Here is a 12,197-nt window from a genome sequence, read left to right as displayed (position 1 = left end):
TACAGGTACTTCAGGTGGTGGTACAAGAAGACCCGCATAGAGAAGAAAAGTCCCTTCATTGACCTCTTGTGTGCTGTTCCTCTACAGCAGATCTACGGTCAGCCTCCAGTTTGGGCACTGGGGTGGTGCAGTGCCCAGTGTGCTGGATGGGCAGGGATTCCCATCCGGACATCAAGATGCTAGAGGAGGGAAGAGGGTCAAGGAGCTTCTGGGGTGCAGGCAGCACCAGGGGGCCCCCAGAGCAGCGTTGGGGGATCCTTGCACCAGATCCTGGCATGGGGAGGAGCAGGGGTGCTGATTTTTGGTGTCTTTGCCAGGGTGCCCGCTGGGCGGGATTGGGGGAGGCACCATCACCCGTGGCTGGAAAGGCGAGTTCTGCCGCTGGCAGCTGAACCCTGGCATTTACCACTACGAAACGGTCATCGCCAACCAGGTGGGCGCAGTGGGTTCTGCCAGGGGCAGCCTGGGCGGAAGAGGAACCTCTTCTTTGACTCATCCCCTCCACCTCCTCCTCTCCTCCCCAGTTCACGGTGTGCCTGCGTTGCAAGGGGCAGACAGTTTACCAGCAGGTCCTGTCTGTGGAGAGACCCAACACCCTGCAGGGCTGGAACTGGGGCTTCTGTGGCCATTATGCCTTCTACCATGCGCTCTACCCCCGTGCCTGGATGGTCTACGAGCTGCCAGGGCAAAACGTGGTGCTCACGTGCCGCCAGGTCTCTCCTGTCATCCCCCATGACTATAAGGTAAGGAGGTGATACTTCCACCAAGCCAGCTGCAGCCTGTCCCGTGGGACCACCAGGCCACACCATGCAGCAGCAGCATGGCAAGTTGGCAGGGATATGGCAGAGCTGCCTGCATGGCAGGGAAGGGACTGGCAAAGCAGAGACAGGCCTGTTCTGTGAGATGCTCCCAGGACAGGCCCTTGAGGCTGAGCTGGCTCAGCACATCCCATTTGGGTAGCAGAGGCTTGGACCTAGTGAATTTTTGTATCCTGAGCATTGCCTGTCCCTCCTGCCCAGCTTGGCATTGACTGAAGGCAACCTAGTTAATGTTCTTTCCCAGCCTGGTCTCTTGTGTCCTGAGACCTTGTCCCTGGTGCTGTCTGCCAGGTGTGCACCAGCAGGACCCTGGAAAGCTTTGTCCCTCCTGGGGCTATTGGTACTTTTGCGTTGTGCTTAGCTCTGGCAGATGCCCCTTTTCCCTCTGGCCTGTGCTTTGACTCTTTATAGTGCTTGTTCCCTGCCTTTTGTTTTATCCTGTGACAATCCAAGCTCCAGTCCACCTGGACTGGCAGGTCCAGAGCTGTGGCTTTACTGCCCAAAGTAATCCAGTGGTAGCATTTTGGGAAACGCTCAGCCTGTGCTTGTCGGTTAGTTTGTCAGCTGGGTGTTCCTAAGAGTGTTTTACCTGGCTTTTCCCTGACATCCTCAAAGGAATTGCTGCCTGTTAGCTGGGCTTTCCCAACATTTCCCTGTGTCTCCACTCAGCAATGCTTCCAGGCAGGAGGAACCCTTGCAGCAATGCGGAAGCTTGGAACAGTAGCAAAGGATGTCTCTTTGTTCCTACACGCTGCTCCTGCTCATTCCCAGCCCCAGGCCAGGGCGCAGGCTGCAGTGCTGACATGCCTGACCTTCCTCTTACCCCAGCAAAGCACGTGAGCTTGTATCAACCTGTTGAGCAGATGAGTGCTGAGACAGCCATCTCAGCCTTAAATGCTGCTTTCCACCTGTGTATCACCTGGTGTGGGGTTTACTAGCCCAGGGTTTGTCATCTGAATTGTGTATTTCCTGATCCCCAGATTCATCTGCTCCCACTGCTGCTCCCCAGTTTGCCAACACTCTGAGGAAGGGTTGTTCCTGGTGCTCTTTCTCCCATTGCATCCCTGGTTGTCTCCCCAGCAGTGGGAAAAGTGGTGCTCCAACAGCTAACCCTGGAGTACCAACCCTGTACATGGTGTTTTCTGTCTTTACCAGGACTCCAGCCTGCCTGTGGCAGTGTTCATCTGGGAGGTGGAGAACGGGAAGGATGAGGATGTGGATGTCTCCATCATGTTCAGCCTGCAGAATGGCACGGGAACAAAGCATGACAAGAGTGGAGGGCACTGGAACGAGCCCTTTGCCTTTGAGAAGGAGGGTGAGCAGGTTTCTGGAGTCCTGCTGCACCACTGCACCCGTGTGAACCCCTTCACCTTTGCCATCTCTGCCCGGGAGAAGGTAAAGGGCTGGCACTGATGATGGTGTGGCTCCTGCTGGGGGAGGTTGAGCAGCACTGCTGAACATGGAGGGGCTGCTTCCAGGCAGCTGGTAGAGGGTAGAGATCAGCACAGGTCCTCAGTGCTTGCCTGATTGCTGGGTAGGAGTGGGAATGTGACTTGTCCAAGGGCACTCTCTCTGGGGATGGGTGCCAGGATGGAAGCTATGGGTGAAGCTTGCAGGACAGCAGGTTGAGTACATTTAGAGTTAGGATTGCTGGACAATGTGTGGAGAATGAGTCTGGGCCCCAGAACTGGTGAGTTGGGGCAGCCTGCATCTGCCCCTCAAAAGTACTGGCCCCTGATGATGTTCTTCCCCTCCCCAGGCTGGCACAGAAGTCACCTACCTCACAGCATTCAATCCTGCAGGATTGGGGAGAGAGGTGTGGCAGGACCTCCTGCAGGATGGCAAGCTGGATTCCCCCACTGGTGAGTCCCTCTGTCCTCTGTGGGAAGGGTGGAGGGAGACCAGGGAAATGGATGGCCATGTCACAGGGCATCCAAGCAAGGGTGGATTTCCCTTCCTCCAGCCACCTTGGTGCCACTGGGAAAAGCTCTCTGTGATGTGGTTCATTCCCAGCTTTAGGCTGTATCTGTGCTTGTCATAGGGTCCTCACTGTGATTCTGCAGGGACGGTTTGCAGCACTTTGGGGCTGTACTCAGCTCTGTTAATTGCACGTGCCTGCATCTTCTTACTCTGTGTAAGATTGCACCCTGAGCTGAGATTTCTGCTGAGTAGCCTGGGTGGTGCCCAGATGCCTCGAGTTCCCATTGCCAGATCTGTGGTCAGTTTTGTTCTAGTGGGATTTTGGAGTAGTCCTTGGGTTTTGGTCATGCTATTACTTGCTGTCCTGCTGTTACTACATCTATTCCCTGAAGGTCTCTGGTATTCCTGTGATATTTCTGTATGATCCTCAGTTATCTGGTCGTTTCCTTGGTGGAAATTCTGAAGCAGGGTAGGGTATTCCAGTCCTGGCTGCTAACCTTTTATTGCGATAACACATGGTGACCATTTTCCTGATGTCTCTGCCAGCTTTGGATCAAGGATAATGCTGACAAACTAGTGATACTGGTGCTTTTTGCAGGACTTTTTGAAGCTTGAATTATGTAAATAAAGCATTACATAAATACTTCCGGAAAACTAAACTTCCTGTCTGGATGCACTCAGAACTCCCCAGGCTCTTGGGATGTGGTTTCCTTTGTGCATGCCAGGCATTATCATGGTCAGGATCTGCGCTTCTGTTAAAGTTGCTGCTTTAATGAGTTTACCTGGTACAAATGTCAGAACCAGCATATAATTATCCATCTGCCTCAGGGCTTTTCCTAAGTATGGGTGCAGTTAAAGCACCCTGCAAAAAGCTGGAAGCAATGACTGTCACTAGAAAGTCAGTGTCTGAGTGCAAAGCAGTTAAAAAAGTCTTAGGGTGCTCCTTCCTTTCCACTCGTGCCTGCTGGCTTTTCCTGCCTGATCTGTTCCTCTGCTTTGATGACTTATTTTTTTTAACCCCTCCGCCCATGGCAGGTATTTTTTCCTGATTGCAGAAAGGAGTTACTCACGTGCGGTCATGTCACCGTAAAATCCTGCGGATGTGCCTTCCAGGTCGCAGGGGGGCTGGGACACATCTGAATACTCTTATCCCTCCTCGGGGTGCATGGGAGCATCGGTCACAGACCAGGCTCTCCCCTTCCCCCCAGGGCTTCCTTGGTCACTTGCAAATGTTTCTTTGTCCCTGCAGGTAAAAGCAGCCCGACTGAGAAGGGGGAGGTGACAGCAGCGGCTGTGTGTGCCAGCTGCAGGGTGCCTGCCCGAGGTCACAGGACGCTGGAGCTGGCCCTGGCTTGGGACATGCCCCGTATTCACTTTGGCTCCGAGGAGAAGCTGCACCTCCGGTGGGTGGGTTGTCTCTAGTGGCCCCTGTCCCTGAACCCCCTTCCTCCCTGCCAGCAGGCTGGAGTGCCCCTGGGACATCCTTGTCCTACCTGTTCCCTGTGGCCGTGGCTCCTGGAGGGGACCCTCTGCCCAGCCCCTGCTCCTCCACGCCCCTGCACTGGGGGTCCTGTTAGTCTGATGTTGACTGCACTGCAGCCCCTGTCCTGTGGCTGGGTGGGCTTCCCAGCTGCAGCCCCCGGGCACTCACCAAAGGCCCTCTTGGCAGGAGGTACACGCGGTTCTTCGGCAGCAGGGGCGATGCCGCTCCTGCCCTGTCACATCATGCCCTGACACACTGTGAGGAGTGGGAGAGGAAAATCGAAGCATGGCAGAAGCCTATCCTGGAGGACAGGTAAGGCAGGTGGGAGCTCCTAGCCAGCGGCCTTCTAGAGGTGGTTAGGGAAGGAGCATCAGCCCCTGGGCTGCAAGGGTTGACTTTCCGTCTCGCCTGCAGCCAGCTGCCTTCCTGGTACAAGTCAGCCCTCTTCAACGAGCTGTACTTCACCACGGATGGGGGGACCATCTGGGTGGAGCTGCCCCCAGACTGCTGTGCTGAGGACGTGCAGGGCCCAGGAGGGGCTGGCCTCTCCCACCTCCTCCCTGTCCTGCGGGAGTACGGAAGGTTTGCTTATTTGGAAGGTAACTTGATGGATGGTCCTGCCTGTAGCATGTCACCAGGTGTCTTCTAACCTGCCATGGGGCTGGTTTTCACACCCTGATGTGCAGGGAGCAGTACTGTTCCCAGCAAAACCCTTTGCAGGACCAAGTCCTGTAGGATACAGAATCCCAGAATCCCAGAATCGTTTGGGTTGGAAAAGGCCTTTAAGATCATCAGGTCCAACCGTTAACCTAACACTGCCAAGTCTGATGCTGAGCCAGGTCCCCCAGCACCACATCTACTGTCTTTTAAACCCCTTCAGGAATGGTGATTCAAACAGCTCCCTGGGCAGCCTGTTCCAGTGCCTGGCAGCCCTTTCAGTGAAGAAATGTTTCCTCATATCTAGTCTTAAACCTCCCCTGGTACAACTTGAGACCATTTCATCTTATCCCTTTTATTGAGAATGAGAAGAGACCAAGCCCCACTTGACTGCCTCCTTACAGGCAGTTGTAGAGAGTGGTGAGATCTCCCCTCAGCCTCCTTTTCTCCAGGCTGAACAACTCCAGTTCCCTCAGACACTCCTCATAAGACATAAGACTCTGCTCTAGACCCTTCACTAGCTTCACTGCCTGTCTCTGGACTTGCTCCAATAGCTCAGTGTCCTTCCTGTAGTGGGGGCCCAAAAGTGACTGCAGGATTCAAGGTGCACGGCATGAGGTCTTCTCCAGAGCCCTGGGGGCTGGATGTAGCCAATGAAACTGGGCAGTAGTGGGAGCCCCTGCCTGTGCTAGGAAAGAGCTCCCGGGCCGTGCAGGAGGGAGGAGCTGCCCGTCCTCTGCCCTCCCCGTGTCCCGTGTCTCATGCCGGGCTGTCTCCCTCGTCCTTGCAGGCCAGGAGTACCGGATGTACAACACATACGATGTCCATTTCTACGCCTCCTTTGCTCTCATCATGCTGTGGCCCAAGCTGCAGATCAGCCTGCAGTATGACATTGGTGAGTGGCCCAGGAGACCCTGCTTTGATGACTATCTTTACCCGCGCAAGAGGTGGAGGAGTTAGGACAGCATCTGCCATAGCCATTGGCACTGTGGAGCCAGTGTTTCTCCCTCTGCAGCTTCTCTGCTGGGCCTGGCACTTGCAAACCCCCAGTGCTGCTGCCTCTGCACATCTCCCTGCACAGCACTGAGATGCCTTCTGGCAGCTTTGGGGGTCTCCACTGGCTCTGCCTGCCTTGGGGGAGTCCCTGGTCTCATGGGCTGTCTCTGTGCCCCTTGCAGAAGAGAAGCAGGGACCTGTTTGTGGATACTGAGGCTTTGGGTGGGCTTGGGTTCTGCTCGCTAGTGGTCCACCAGTGGTGGTCACAGGCCTTGCTAGGCTTTAGGAGGGCTGAGACCACTGCCATTCCCTCCTGGCCCTGGGTGCTGCCACCATCTTGCTTGATGGGGTAGAGACAATTGCATGTCCCCTCGTGAGGGGTGACTGGGAGCAGCCTAGTGTCCCCTCAGGCCTTTGCAGAGGTCTGTGATCTTGCAGCTGGAGCCCCAAGTGCAGCCTGGGATGCTCATACTGGTGGTCCTGCTGTGCCTGTGTGTAGAGCCTGCTGCTGCAGTGCGAGCTGCCTTTCTAATGTCTCTGTCCTGTGTCCTGTGCAGCTGTCACTGTGGTGAATGAGGATGTTCAGCCCCGGCAGTACTTGATGTGGGGTCAGACAGCCCAGGTGAAGCTGAAGAACGTGGTGCCGCATGACATTGGGGACCCAGGTGAGGCGTCTGGCCGAGCTGGCAGGGGGCAGAGAGGGTGCAGGGCTGCTCACCCAACTTCCTCAGGGTATGTAACTCCCAAGCTGTGGAGCAGAGGAGTGGAGTGTGGAATGCACTGTTTTCTGGGAATGAAAAGCTTGAGTGGTTTGGGGTGGTGATGCAGACCACACTGCACTGAGCTTGTACAAGGGAGAGAGAGGGAAGCTGAGCAATAGAATCACGGAATAACTTAGGTTGGAACAGACCTTTAATTTCATCCAGGTCAACTGTAAACCTAAGCCCACCAAGTCCACCACTAAACCATGTCTGTCAGCACCATATCTACATGTCTTTTAAATCCCTCCAGGGATGGTGACTCCATCACTTCCCTGGGCAGCCTGTTGTAGTGCCTGACAACCCTTCCAGGGAAGAAGCTTTTCCTAATATCCAACGTAACCTCCCTTGGCACAGCTGGAGGTCATTTCCTCTTGTCCTATCACTTTTTCCTCGGGAAAACAGGAGTGGGAAGGCTTGTGTTGCCAGAGGTGGCACCAGGTGCAGTGTCACTTCAGTGCTGTTTGATCGCAGCACCTTTGGGGCCTCGCTTCTGGGTGTGAGAGGGGACGTTGGTGGCTCCCTGCACCTCCTGCTTCTGCTCTGTCCGTGCTCAGGTGACGAGCCGTGGCAGCGCATCAATGCCTACATGGTGCACGACACGGCTGACTGGAAGGACCTGAACCTGAAGTTTGTGCTGCAGGTGTATCGTGACTACTACCTGACACACGACTCCCGGTACTTGCGGGACATGTGGCCAGTCTGCCAGGTATCGGCGGGAGGTCACCACCGGGGGCATCCCCAGGGGATGGAGGCTCCTGGGCAGAGCGTGAGGGGCAGCCCAGGTGCAGGGGCTGTGTGACTATCTCCTGCCTCTCCCACAGGCTGTGATGGAGTCAGAGCTGAAGTTCGATACGGATAACGATGGGCTCATTGAAAATGGTGGCTTTGCTGACCAGACGTACGATGCGTGGGTGGTAAGCGGAGCCAGGTGAGCAAGGGAGGCAGGTGGGGGCTGGAGATGAGGCAGCATGGGGTGAGGAGGTAGCTCCGAGTTGGGACTGTGGTCCCTGTCTCTTGTGGGAGCTCTGTGCAACCCTATGTAACTCCCAAGCTGTGGAGCAGAGGAGCGGAGTGTGGAATGCACAGTTTTCTGGGAATGAAAAGCTTGAGTGGTTTGGGGTGGTGATGCAGACCACACTGCACTGAGCTTGTACAAGGGAGAGAGAGGGAAGCTGAGCAATAGAATCACGGAATAACTTAGGTTGGAACAGACCTTTAATTTCATCCAGGTCAACTGTAAACCTAAGCCCACCAAGTCCACCACTAAACCATGCCTCTCAGCACCATATCTACATGTCTTTTAAATCCCTCCAGGGATGGTGAGGGCAGATGCCATCCTGCCAAGTGGAGGGGAAGGAGCAGGAATCAAGGAGGCAGGAGAAAAGCTGTGGTGGTTTCTGGAAAAAGCCGCCATGCTTCTGCCTTACAGGGTGGAGTGTAGAGACAGCACACACCAGCCAGGGTCCTGAACTAGGGATTTAAAACTTGTTTCCTGTTTGGTTGGTTGGTTTTTTTTCCAGGAAAATACTACAACTATGACAGCAGCGGGAGCGACACCTCCAGCAGCATCATGTCAGACCAGTGTGCTGGGCAGTGGTTTCTTGGGGCTTGTGGTCTGGACCAAGGAGAGTTTGAGGTAAGAGAGCAGCCTGGTGCAAGGTGGGATGAGGTGGAACCTGCACCCAGAGGAGGGCAGCAGGGCTGCACATGGCATGGGTTGAGCATCAGGCACTGGTGTGGGGTCTTCAGCCTGCTCCCCTGCAGCAGTGCCTGCTCAGTTGGAACCTGTTGGATGTTCATTGGTGCAACCCACCTTAAAACAAAATCTGCTCATGGAGAAGCCTCACAGCAGGGATGTGTAACCATGGTCAGTCCTACGGCTTGGAGGAAGGTCCCACTGGGGTTTCCTCTTGACAATGCACTGTTTGTTTAAAAATGGGAAGAAAAAGGTGTGTGAAACTTTCCCTGTGTTCCTTGCTGGCCAATTCAAAGTCCTAAATCAATATATCCGAGGGAACTAAGGCTTATCTGGGGCCTAGAAGTCTGTTGCTGTTTAGTTGCAAGAGAAGACTTGGCTAAAGACTTCTCTTGTCTGATGTGATGGGGAGAGCAGCTGCTGGTGGTGCAATACATGGAGCAGAGCTGAGAAGTGGAAAGCCATCCTATGGATTATTTATGACCCATAGAGAGTTATCAGACAAAGATATTTGGTAGTGATGGACAGGTGGACACTTTAGGTGACAAGTGTGGAATGACTTTTGGCTGTGTGGGGCTGGTGGACTCTTTTGCCATCTTGTTGGTACCAGATGGGAGCTTCAGGTGATCTTTCCTAGGAGTAGCTTGTGCAGAAAGCTGTGATTTTTACCAAGAAATACGTGCTTCATTGTACCCTCCTGCATTCATCCCAATGTTGGTCCCTAGAGTGTGAGGACTTGGGGTCTGGGCAGGATCTGGGCCCACACCTCATGCATTAATATCCAAATGTGCCTTCTGGGGGGAATCAGTAAACCTGGTGCAGTCCCAAAATCTTGCATACGTTTACATAGCCCTGGGCTTTTGTTGCTGAAGGTGGCACTCTTCTCTGCTGGCTGGTAAGCTTGGAGCTCACTGGACATGGGGCTGGTGAACTTCTCTCTCCTGTCGCTACCACCATCGAGGTGTTTTTCCATGTATTTTGATCCCCATTCTGGCTGGCAGCTTTCCTGTTTGTAATCTCATTAATGCAGTCCTGCTGTGTGCACGGGCCAGTAATAAAATACAAAGTAGGACAAGCCTGTGACCCCAGTCCTGAAGAAAATGCCTTGAAACCTTTTGTCAGGGATGACTCCTTCACGCCACCCCTCTGCTGACTCCTGCTCCCTGGCAGTGCTTGGGCTAATATCCAGAGCCACACTGGGAAAAATTGCTGTGTTGGATGCTTGGCTTTAGCATAGATAAAATGGATCTGCTGCCTTTCCTTTGTATTTACCAAAGCAGTCTGGTTGGACTGCCCAGCCTGCCTTGGCAAGCTTATCTGGTGTCACCACACCTCCCACTGGGCTGTGCTGATGGGCCAGGAACTGCCTGGCTCTTCCCTTTCTTGCAAGTAGATGTCATGGTTGCTCCGTGGCATCACTCCTGATCGTGGTCACCCTGCAAAGTTCTTACAGCTTCCTCACCCTTGGGATGGAGACGAGCCAGCGCTGCGCTTGCAACATGACTGAGTCTTGAGCTGAGCTTTACTGTTCTCACCAAGGCAGTGACTTCAGCTGTGCTGACATTTCCCAGTTTTATTGCCAATAATGGAAGCAGTGCAGGAGCTTTATTTACTTTCAGCTGTGCACAGAGGCTTTTCATCTTAGGGCAGTCCTTTCTGCGTCACTGCTCCACTGCTTTTTGTTTGGCTGCCTGGTGAGGTTGAATGGTTGGTTTTAGGTCGTTTTTTGCTTGTTTGTAGGGTTTCTTTTTTTCTTTTTAGCAAGAGTTTATTTAGCGTGATACTTGAGTCTTTAGTCATAACTGTTTTGAGCTCTTGATCTTGGTTTGTTGAGCAAGATTTTTTATATCTCCTTTATCAGAAAGGGAAGGTTTTTAACTTCCTCCTGATAATCTCCTGAAATGTCTGTTAACCCAGCAAGCACTATTGACCTTCTGCAAGCCTCTCACTATGTTTCAAATCTCTCCTATCTGATGCAGAAAAAGATCAGGCATCTTGTGTATCTCAGTTTGACCTCTTTATTCTCAGGCTGTTCCTTCTCTCACTTAAAACTTCCCTTGGTCCAGGCAACAAACTCTTGCATCACCACCCAATTACAGAATCAGAAGGACTAAAGTTCTTCTGAAAGCTCAAAACTAAGCCCTGTTTTTTGTTTTTCCCCTGAGCTCAAGCTGAAAGTTTTTTACTATTGGTTTTTTTTTTTCCCCCCCCCCCAGGATTCCCAGAATTTCCCTAAAAAAACCCATTGGTGTCCACATTGATTTTACAATGGTGCTGAAAGTTTTTTACTATTGGTTTTTTTTTTCCCCCCCCAAGATTCCCAGAATTTCCCTAAAAAAAACCATTGGTGTCCACATTGATTTTACAATGGCAGGATGCATTCTAATGTCATCAGACTGGTTTTCCCATAATCTTTCCCTGTGGCAGGAAGATGTCTCACTGATGCCAGACTGTCCTTTGACCACCCCTGGCCAGTGTCCCATCTCTTGCAGGCATGGCAGTGCCTCCTGTAGCTGGTGCAGGTGGGCTGAGAAAACAGCACAGTGGTTTCACCAGGGGAAGGGCTGGGCCTCAAAGAGTTGCTAGCCTGAGAAACGAGTGGTGGTGAAGATAAACCAAGATGAGGGTGGCATGATTGGTGAGGTGTCCAAAGGAAACTCCCAGGAGATGTGGGGGGCTTAGCTGGTGACTGAAGGTGAGAGGCTCTTCATGGAGAGACACTAGTTGGATTAGCTATGAGCCTCCTTAGGAGGAAAGTGAAATGAAGTTCAGCATCTCTCCTGTTGAGGAACTCCTTTGGTTTGTTTTGGTTGTCTTGTTTTTTTTTCTTTTCAGGGAAAGAGCCTTTTCACTTCCTTCTGTTATTTTCCTGAGGTGGCTGCAAACCCAGCAAGCAGTGTTGACCTCTTTCTAATGGAAAACTTAACCCTGCTCCCTGGAGACTCAGCCTGAGGGGTCTGTGCGAGCCCTGAGCCCAAAGCTCCCTCTCTGTCTCCCTGCAGGTCTTCCCCAAGAGTCATGTTGTCAGTGCCCTCAAGACCATCTTTGAGAAGAATGTCATGGGCTTTGCTGGTGGCACGATGGGGGCGGTGAATGGCATGAGACCCGATGGGGTGCCCGACACCTCCAGCGTGCAGTCTGATGAGGTGTGGATTGGTGTGGTCTATGCCCTGGCTGCCACCATGATCCAGGAGGTGAGTGGTGATCCTGCACCCCTCAGCACACACCGCCTCCTTGCCCTCTGCGCAGGGCTGATGACCATCTTCCCTCTGCTGCAGGGGCTGGTGGAGGAAGGCTTCCACACAGCGGAGGGCTGCTACCGGACGGTTTGGGAACGGCTGGGCATGTCTTTCCAGACACCTGAGGCCTATCGGGAGAAGAAGGTGTACCGTTCCCTAGCCTACATGAGGCCACTCAGCATCTGGAGCATGCAGCTGGCCCTGGAGCGCAGGGCTGGCCGGGCACCACCTCCCCCCATGGCCCCCCTTCACCCCTGAGCCTGGTGGCACTGAGCAGGGCAGGGGGTGCAGCAGGGGGCGGGGGGCACCCTCCCCTTCTTCAATAATACTCACATTGCTGTTTTCCTTCCCTACCTCCCCTACATGCCCTTCACCTCAGTGGGCTTCCAGCCACCGATGCTGAGCATGAAGGGGGATCAGAGGTATGTGTGATGTCTCCTTGGAGAGGAGAGGGGTGGGATAAGGAGGTGCTGCTGGAGCCCCAAGTGCCTCCCCTTCCCCATTGCTCAGGGCTCTGACAGCCTTCAGGACCCCAAGCCATCCTCTACTGGAGCTGGTACCTTGCCTGGGGGAACAGCAGGCCTCTCTCCTGCAGTCAGCAGGCTGGGTAGGGTGGGAGCTGGCCTG

At 53.6% G+C, this 12,197-nt stretch overlaps 2 protein-coding genes across 2 annotated transcripts in view; both read left to right on the top strand.

The window, feature by feature from the left end:
- GBA2 (glucosidase, beta (bile acid) 2) overlaps positions 1 to 11,828 on the top strand; it is a 12,543-nt gene extending 715 nt beyond the window's left edge. Inside the window, exons 2-17 of the mRNA XM_010008784.1 lie at positions 6 to 97; positions 318 to 433; positions 525 to 743; positions 1,974 to 2,213; positions 2,578 to 2,680; positions 3,988 to 4,141; positions 4,408 to 4,533; positions 4,636 to 4,820; positions 5,669 to 5,773; positions 6,432 to 6,539; positions 7,190 to 7,341; positions 7,457 to 7,563; positions 7,950 to 7,954; positions 8,156 to 8,271; positions 11,334 to 11,525; positions 11,610 to 11,828. Coding sequence (XP_010007086.1) covers positions 6 to 97; positions 318 to 433; positions 525 to 743; positions 1,974 to 2,213; positions 2,578 to 2,680; positions 3,988 to 4,141; positions 4,408 to 4,533; positions 4,636 to 4,820; positions 5,669 to 5,773; positions 6,432 to 6,539; positions 7,190 to 7,341; positions 7,457 to 7,563; positions 7,950 to 7,954; positions 8,156 to 8,271; positions 11,334 to 11,525; positions 11,610 to 11,828 — 2,239 coding nt within the window. The remainder of the gene's footprint in view (positions 1 to 5; positions 98 to 317; positions 434 to 524; positions 744 to 1,973; positions 2,214 to 2,577; positions 2,681 to 3,987; positions 4,142 to 4,407; positions 4,534 to 4,635; positions 4,821 to 5,668; positions 5,774 to 6,431; positions 6,540 to 7,189; positions 7,342 to 7,456; positions 7,564 to 7,949; positions 7,955 to 8,155; positions 8,272 to 11,333; positions 11,526 to 11,609) is intronic.
- Positions 11,829 to 11,933: 105 nt separating this feature from the next.
- Positions 11,934 to 12,197, top strand: part of LOC104398651 (avidin-like) — an 8,104-nt gene continuing 7,840 nt past the window's right edge. The window contains exon 1 of the mRNA XM_010008783.1: positions 11,934 to 11,992. Within this exon, the coding sequence (XP_010007085.1) occupies positions 11,934 to 11,992 (59 nt within the window). The remainder of the gene's footprint in view (positions 11,993 to 12,197) is intronic.

Source organism: Chaetura pelagica, unplaced genomic scaffold, assembly GCF_000747805.2.
Source record: "Chaetura pelagica isolate M959 unplaced genomic scaffold, ChaPel_1.0 scaffold31, whole genome shotgun sequence".
Lineage (NCBI taxonomy): Eukaryota > Metazoa > Chordata > Aves > Apodiformes > Apodidae > Chaetura > Chaetura pelagica.
Note: the sequence above shows the minus strand (reverse complement) of the source record. Positions and strands in the feature narration are given on the sequence as shown.